Source organism: Protobothrops mucrosquamatus, unplaced genomic scaffold, assembly GCF_001527695.2.
Source record: "Protobothrops mucrosquamatus isolate PMUCROS unplaced genomic scaffold, P.Mucros_1.0 scaffold_91, whole genome shotgun sequence".
In the NCBI taxonomy this organism is placed as follows: Eukaryota; Metazoa; Chordata; class Lepidosauria; order Squamata; family Viperidae; genus Protobothrops; species Protobothrops mucrosquamatus.
Genome location: NW_015386167.1, coordinates 51,167 through 60,000, shown reverse-complemented (window position 1 = coordinate 60,000; position 8,834 = coordinate 51,167). Strand labels below are relative to the sequence as shown.

General features: G+C 40.7%; 1 protein-coding gene across 1 annotated transcript; it reads left to right on the top strand.

The window, feature by feature from the left end:
* The first annotated feature begins 2,049 nt into the window (after positions 1-2,049).
* Positions 2,050-8,502, top strand: NENF (neudesin neurotrophic factor). The gene is made up of 4 exons (XM_015814664.1): positions 2,050-2,262; positions 3,871-3,931; positions 7,119-7,222; positions 7,530-8,502. Exons 1-4 carry the CDS (start codon positions 2,101-2,103, stop codon positions 7,704-7,706), a joined length of 504 nt encoding a protein of 167 aa, XP_015670150.1. The 5' UTR covers positions 2,050-2,100; the 3' UTR covers positions 7,707-8,502.
* Positions 8,503-8,834: the final 332 nt, after the last annotated feature.

Below are 8,834 nucleotides of genomic sequence, written 5' to 3'. Positions count from 1 at the left end.
GTTGAGAAACACTGCCGGGGGACCGGATACTGTTCGGCCGGGTTAGCCCATTCAGGAAATGGGTTGAAAGAATGAAGAACGTAAGCAGGAGGTAGAGCGGTTATATCTAGAGCTGCAACAAACTGAGTGACCGGCATCCGTTAACAGTATATATCTAACAAATTTAGCACAATTTAAATAATCCGTTAAATGGGATTTATTTTAATTAATGTGCACAAGGTTGAAGATAGACTTGGAAGCATGTCCCAATAAACAGGATTTACACTAAAGCAAATACGTGCAAATATTTCTGTAAAGAACGTCAAACAAGAAGCTATTCAAAGAAGTTTTAATTTTTTAAACTCAAAACTCGTAGATAGCAGACTTCATTAGGGCTATCATACCCTAATACTGTAATAACCATACCTGGCCTGCAGACATCCAGATGAGCACCACACGGCAGCAAAGAAAGTTTCCTGTAATATGACACAGGTGAATTCTGGAGAGTATTGTCAATTCTCTTGAATGTTAGTACTCCTGCTAGTAGTAGTAGTAATTGCCTCTTTATTTTTTTATTTTTTAAAATTTTATTGTTTTTATCATAAAAAAAAAAGAAATACATCACAGATATTACACAATGTTATATCCCATCCCCCCACCCCCCGGACTTCCCAAACCAAACCTAGGCTAATATTCAAATACAAATAAACAAATATTAATATCTCTAACTCCAAACTCTAAACTTAAACAATCCATCTCCTCCGTGTTAATAAAAATTANGCTACACCTATAAAAAATCATTTGGAACCCTTAATAAGGTTTACAACTTCAATTACTTAATTATCATTCAATTGTTTTCAATTATTACAACATTATTATATTTATAATAATCTTCCTTTTAATAAAAATTATTCATTTAATTAATTCTTCAGATACCCAAAATCTTTACCATTTCAGCAAAATAAAAAAAGAAAAGAAAAAATTCCCATCTTCCATAAAGTTAAGAAGTAAATTCTGTCATTTCATCAAACTGCACCTATGAGAAATCATTTTGATCCCTTAATAAGGTTTACATTGCCTCTTTATTATTATATACCTTACTGTACAAGTAATAATGACTCATTTTAATCACTTAGCCACTTGTTGCACAAAGATCTTCTGTGTATGTACAGTGTACAGTTGGATGGCTTCCAGACCAGTCAATCTGATGTTTTATAGATAAAGCAGGATTTAAGCAAACACATGATTAGGCTTGGTTTGCAGTGTTTGAAGAGTTAATAAGAGACAACCAAGAAAACAAACCACAGCACATTGTACTTGGTGAAGGGTAAATCAAGCCATCGGCACCGGAGCACTGATGCATTGTTAGGAAAAAATGGGCATTTAAATATATTTCTGAAATCAGGCGTGTTAGTCGGCAGAGGTTTTCAGCTTTAAGTCCCACTATTCATTTTAACAATATTATAACCCGTTTCTAACATGGAAAACAAAACCCAAGAATAAAAAAAATGTTTATAGTTATTTTTAAACGTTGTTTTCACTTGTAGTACCTTTTAATTAAACTTTCAGCCTTATTCCGAGATAGGCCATCTCGAATTCAGAACTAGGGACGAATAGCACCATCTGAGTGCCCGGAGTCATTCATTCCAAATCTGCAACTAGACTTTACATTAGCATTGCAAGGTACAAAATTGCTTTAATCGGTCAAAGAATCAAGTAAGAGGGATTTTTTCTCTCTTCCCTCCAGTGAACTTTTTTTGTTTTGTTTTCAATAGCTGAATGACGCTCGCATCCGAGAGCCATCCATAGCTTGTTCGAACTAAGCAAAAGGAAGGGGCAGGAAGGACTCTTCTGGAGCCTTCGGGCTGAGGCAACGTATAAACCAGGGGTAGGCAACCTTGGCTCTTTTATGACTCGTGGACTTCAACTCCCAGAATTCCTGAGCCAGCATAGCTGGCTCAGGAATTCTGGGAGTTGAAGTCCACGAGTCATAAAAGAGCCAAGGTTGCCTACCCCGGCTATAAACGAAGTGGGTGAATAGACAAGGAGGCCCGAGAAGGCATTTCCCTCGCCAGCCTCCTCTCCCGGCTGGATTTGGAAGCCGTCCGCCGCCTGAGCGCCATGGCCCAAGGCCGCCGCCTGGCGCTTGCCCTGCTAGCGTTGACCCTCGCGGGCTCTCGGGAGGCGCGATGCGAGCAGGAGCTCCGCTTCAAGGCCCCGCCCTCGCAGAGACCGGTGCGCCTCTTCACGGAAGACGAGCTGGCCAGGTACGACGGACACAAGGTAGGCAAAGCTTTCGGAAAGACGCCCGAATGGTTGTCGGAACGGGCCTTCTCGACGGCGAAGGCCGGCTCGAGCCGCTTTCTCCGGGGGAAAAGATCTTTTCTCGGTCGCAGAAGCTGCGCCTCTGGCCTCCGTTGCAATAACAGGACTGGAGCAGTCGTGGGCGTTTTGATCCCGCCTTGGAGCTTTCGGCCGGAAGGGACTGAAGTTCTTCTGCGGAGGGCGGGTTGGGGAGCTGCAATCTCTTTGAACTCGGCGAAGTTTGTTAGGCGGCATTTTTGTTTTGCCTTGTAGTTAACAGCCTTGATAATCCACAAGAAAAGAGTAAGGAAGATTTTGTACAGCATTAAAACATGACTGCCCAAATTGGGATGCTGCGCGTTAAGACACAGCAGTGAGGTTTCACACTGTCTCCAAAACTTTGTTGTAGCATCTTTTCCTTAGTTTTGTAGCACTATAAATTACACACACACACACACACACACACACACACACACACACACACACACGTGTTTGTGTAGAGTTGGACTGCAATGCAAAAATAAATGCATTTTAAGGTCTGTTTTGGGGAGCCCTGGCATTTTAAAGGGAAATTGAGTGCCTTTAGGACCTGCAATTTTGCTCCTAAAAATGACCATGATTAGAAGCCCTACTAATTCTGGGTTCTGGGGTCTTTAGAAAGATGCTCATGGCAGGCGACAAGGCGCTTTGGATTATACTTCTGCAACACTGTAATAAAAAAAGCAATTGGCAACATAGATAGCCTTGTGGAAAACTGGAAACACGGTTTCTTATGCTTATAGGAACACCTAAAGGCAAAAGAAAGAAAACCAAGAATGATTGTAAATATTAAAGCCATTTCAAATAAGTATGCAGTAAGGACTACTTTGTTTGCTGTTCCTCTTCATTTAAAAAATTGGGGGATGTTTTGTACAAATATTATACCTTTGTATTCAGAACTTTCATTTGCACATTATATATCATAAAGGATATGATAACTTCCATTATATTTATTCATTAACAAAGGAATTAGATGTGGACATTTTCAAAAGCAGTGAAACCAGGGCCTTCCAGCTGCATTTAAAGTATAACACTGAGCAACACCAGCTATCATGGCCAAGACAGAGTAAAGAGTTTTGGGTTCTAGAGTTCATCTACCACCTCTGGAGAACCACAAATCCTTCACCCATTAGCAACCACTCTACATCTAGTACATTCAGTGCTACAGATTTTCCTTTTTATTTACACCAATCAGAGATTTCTCTGCTCAGGTTTATGCTGCAAGTCTTTCTTTTTAGAGCAGGGGTGTCAAACTGCTGGCCCGCAAGCTGGACGTGTCACGACGAAACCGAGCCCACCCCGTTGCCAGCAATGGGGGAAAAGTTTCAATACGTTGTGCGATGTCACGTAACGTTGCGAGTTTGACATGTCTGTTTTAGACATGTTAATGGGAACAGGCTTTCCTCTTTAAAGATAAGAAACTTTAAGTTCCAGTAAGCGACTTTTGGCTTTCTTGGAAAGAAAGAATGACCAGTCAAACAGTATGCTGTTGGTATTTCTTGAATATCAGTACATTTCATGATAAAGTATATAAATTATACTTTTCAGGAGGATGAACCTATTTACATAGCTGTGAAGGGTGTGGTGTTTGATGTCACTTCTGGAAAAGGTAAGATCACATTACAAGCAGAATGTTTCCCCCCTTCAGTATGGTTCACAATAAGAAGTACCAGTATATCTCAGTGTTGTTACCTCAACCAGATGGCCCTTTTAAAGAGCAAGGGCAACTGCCCAAGGATATGCTGAAAAGGCGTTCCTCTCATTTATGAATGCTGCTAGTTTTTTTAAATTATTTTTCAGATGTTTATTATCCTTAATTCCAGAGCTGGATAACATTAGCTTTCCATTTGTTGTTAAATTTCAGTTTCTATCAGCTTCAACCAACATGATTGATAGTGAGCAATCCTGGGACTTGCAGTCCAGCATTAGCTAAGAAGGCCACAGATTGCTCTTATCTGTTTCGAAGAAAGACAGCCCTTGTCTATAATGGCAAACTTTATCCATTCAGCAGCCTTCTGTGCTAATTTCATCTGAAGAATAATCTAGATCAGTGATGGCAAACCTTTTAGAGACCGAGTGCCCAAACTGCAACCGAAAACCCACTTATGCATCATTGGGTGCCGGGTGGTGTGGCCCATCGGGTGGGCGTGGCTGCGGTGGTAACGACAAACTGGGTGGGACTAAAAAGTTCAATCAATCAATTCCAGCTTTGCAAGATTTTTTTTTCCCGCAAGAAGTTGAAATTGACTGACTGATTGAACCTTTTTTTTTGTACACGGTGGCGGAGGCCTAAAGCGAAAAGGTTTTATAAAACCCAGCTGAAGGCCTAGGACTGGGGCGACGGCACGCGTGCCCACAGAGAGGGCTCTGAGTGCTGCCTCTGGCACCCGTGCTATAGGTTCGCCACCACTGATCTAGGTCTTCTCTGGTTAGCAGCCCAGTGCTGCTGCCCCAGGAATATTCATTTTGCCATTGCTTAAAACCAAGGGGAGCAAGTTTTTACTTGCTTTCCTCTGGATTTCAAAACCTCAATCATTTCTGCTGTTTTGCCTTTACTCATTAAAGAGTTCAGTTTCAAACGAGGGTCCTGAGAGGAATGTGAACAGTTTGAAAAAATATCGCTGCTTCAAAAGATTCAGTAACCCAATCCAAATCTGATTGTTTATCTCAGTACTGAATAGTTTATCTCAAAATCCCATCTGATAACTTATAGTTTTAATGCACATCCCTTCACATATGCAATAAATCCATAAAGCAATAAGGATGAATAATCCCCAATATCAATATAGTATTCATACACCTTTGTCAGTAGTTGCCATAGGGTTATTAAAAGGGGACATAAATCGCATGTATGCAAAAGTATATGGCAAATGCACTCTTTTTGCCATCATAGAATACCTTTTGCTACTAGACTAGAAATTCTTGGTTTGGATAGGTTAGAACTGCGACGCTTGTGGTCAGACCTAGATATTGCATACAAAATTGTACATAGTAACTGCAAATGACTTTTTAGCTTTAATCGTAATGTAATGCTTGCGAACAACTGCTTTAAACTTAATGTAAACTGCTTTAAATTTGATTGTAAAAAAATCAGTTTTTGTAACAGCGTTGTCCAAGTCTGGAATATTGTATCTGGTTCAATTGACTCAGCCACTAACTTCCATAGTTTTAATTCCAACTTAACTTCTGTGAACTTCAACCCACATTTAAGAGATCCCCAAGGGAGCATGTGTAAGAGCACTAACATGCCTATCATCCCTGGCACATTTTATTATTTTTTTCATTGCTTGTTCTAATTAGTAATTTTTGTTTGACGAATAAACACATATGTATACAAATAGCTGAGAATGGGCAGTTATGTAAGGAAAGTTTGGGAATCCAGTTATTCGATTTTACCACTCATGGCATAGGGCAGTGGTGGCGAACCTATGGCACGCGTGCCAGAGGCGGCACTCAGAGCCCTCTCTGTGGGCACGCGTGCCATGCCCCGGAGATGGCAACTGTCCCTCTTCAACCAGCCGCCCGCTAACTGGCCGAGGTCCCACATGGCCGGATGCATCCCAGCACCCATGTGCTTGCTGGCCTCTGTGTGCAGCAGCTGATGGTGTCAGGCAGCAGCCACCCCGGCTCCTGACTCGCCTTGCCCTGTGACAATGGCACCCCTGCCCACTGCCCCGAGCCTCCTGCCCACCACCCCACCTGCCAGAGACCCCCTGGATCTCCCCCAACCCTGCCCGGCCCCCACAGGTGTCCCTCCCCACGAGCAACATCGAGCTGGCCATGCCCACCCAGTGGGCCACGCCCACCCAATCTGCCATGACCACACCCAGTGGGCCACACCCACCTGGCACCCAGCAATAAATAAGTGGGTTTTGGGTTGCAGTTTGGGCACTCGGTCTTTAAAAGGTTCGCCATCACTGACATAGGGTAAAGTTTTGGCCAAATAGTATTTTTGAGAAGAACTTTGGGAGATAGTAAGAGAGGATGCAGTTCCACCATGTATGACGTAAGACCAAGTAATACAGAAATTTGACACAGAGTGAGGGTTCTATCTTTCTTACTATTAGAAGTAAGTCCTTACATTCTGTGAATGTAGTTTCCAGTGGGCATTTTCTTTTTCCCAGTTTTAGGATCATCCAAATGTATGGTTGCCTTGTTCAATTTGATATTTTCCAAGTATTTTGGATAACAGCTCACAGAATGCAGTCAAGCTTGGGTTGCTCCTGGTTGGAGAAATTGTGTACTTCACTTCCATTTCTCATCTTTTATTTCCCTTTCCCTTTCTGGTCACCATTTCACCCCCTAATCAACCTCTTATATTATTCATTGTATGCCACTGTATGCCAGCTCTTTCTGTGCGTTGTTGTTAAGGCTTTATAATGTTGAGGATTTCAGCAGTTTAGGATTTTATATTATTGTATTAAAGTTGGTTCAAGACAAGCTGAAAGATGGACCTTCTTCTCTTGTTACAGAGTTGAAGATAAGACATCATTTCATGCTTACTAGTTTTTGAACTTTTTAGGGCCTGGTATCATGCAAAGCCAGGATAAAACAAACCAATTTCTAGAAATCTCAGAATATATCGACACTTAATTCTAGGCTTGTGAACAATGAAGTCTCTGGGATGTAATTTACGATAGTTCTTAAAAGAGGTGTAATCTTTAAATATCTCAGACTACACACACACACACACACACACACACACACGTGTGTGTGTGAGAGAGAGAGAGAGAGAGAGATCCTAAAAATCTTAAGTCCTGCACTTAACTGCTATTTGTGTTATTTTTCCCCAACAGAATTTTATGGAAAAGGAGCACCATACAATGTACTAGCTGGCAAAGATTCAACCCGAAGTGTTGCAAAAATGTCCCTTGATCCAGCGGATCTCACTTATGATACAGTAAGAAAAAGATCTTTTCAGCATAGCTTGATCTGAAGCCACAACTAAGAAATGGTTTTATTTGCACACGGCTTTATTGGTCCTAGTGATCTAATCCATGTACAGGATCATTAAAGACAGTGGGATGTGGGAGGGATTTAAAAATAGAAAAGGTACAGAACTCTGAAAAACCTTGTTTGGTGCAGTTAGTAGTCCTTTGCATTCACATTACATAGCATGGAGGTATGCAATAATCATTGTATTTGTTCTGTCTACCCACCCCTTTTCTCTCCATCTTTTTTTCTTTACACAATTGCAATTCATTGAGACGGGACTCACAGAAGAGCAGTTGCAATCTCTGGATGAGACCTTTAGTAATGTTTACAAGGCCAAATATCCTATTGTTGGCTACACTGCCCGAAGAATTCTCAATGAAGATGGCAGCCCTAACCCAAACTTTAAACCTGAAGATCAGCCACATTTCACTATTAAGGATGAGTTTTAACAATAACTTGGCAATCCCGTGACTACTACAAAGAACCAGGAAGGTATCTAAAAACTGAAAAATATAATGGACCTAAAATGGCTTCATATCTTTGAGGATAATTGCTTTCTATTTTATCATACTCTTACCATTGGTTAGTTAGTAATATTGATATGCATGTAGTTTATGTGTTGAAATTGTTTTGACCAGCAAAGTGTTCTGTTTCAGCGTCAGTGGAGAAGCAGTTATTTTTCCTTAGCTAATTATTTGGCTAACTAAATGCAAAAGCTTAAGAGAAGAGCAGTATCTGGTGACAAGGAGTCCCATGTTCAATTCCACTGCATATTACTTATACAAAATCCTTAAGGCCGTATAAAACATACAATTTGACAAACCATCCTGCTAATAATTGGCCATTAGCAATATCCAGTTGAATCAGTGATTCTTGATTGATGTTATCTATGCCTCCTTCCAGGATGGTGGGTTCCGTCTGTCTGTTTGTCTATTTCTTCTACTCAACAGTCAGTATGAACTTTGAGTGTTTCCCACCAACTGTGCATTATTTCCACAAACTAGTAGTAGAAAGTCTGTGTCTTTCTGTTACAGAGTTCCCTGCTTTGTAGTAAAGTCCATAAAGAGGAGAGATAGGGCATAAGTCTCAGCAGAGGAGGTCAGAGCTGCTGTTTTTAGTAGTAGCAAGGTGACATTGAAAATGTTTACTGGAAATTAATAATACTAACCTATTTTGCATATCGTTTTAAGACTGAATTAATATAATTTTAATGCATCAGAAACATTAAAAGTCTGATTCTTTATTCATCTTAGTATTCAAATGGATATACTTGCTACCGTGTGTGTTTACAAAATTCTTCGTCTCTAACACTGAATTCCCAAAAAAAAACAGGTCTACAATTTTGCACAGAAGTACAATGTGCACAGCATGGTTTGGGTAGCGTCTATACTGTCATAGCCTTTCACTCATTCTCCTGACACCCAATAATGGACCAACTGGATGAAATGAACGTTATTGGATGCATTAACCACTGATTATAATAACTATGTGGATCTGATATTTGGTACCTCGTGTGTATATCTGATTGTATTTCACTTACTACTCCTTTCTTGTGGGCAAAATAAAATAATCTTTAA

Bases quoted from the DNA above. Each gene is read 5' to 3' on its own strand.
- NENF (XM_015814664.1), top strand. From the start codon at position 2,101: ATGGCCCAAGGCCGCCGCCTGGCGCTTGCCCTGCTAGCGTTGACCCTC. The intron at 2,263-3,870 runs GTAGGCAAAGCT...TATACTTTTCAG, and splicing joins CCAGGTACGACGGACACAAG to GAGGATGAACCTATTTACAT. The intron at 7,223-7,529 runs GTAAGAAAAAGA...CAATTCATTGAG, and splicing joins CGGATCTCACTTATGATACA to ACGGGACTCACAGAAGAGCA.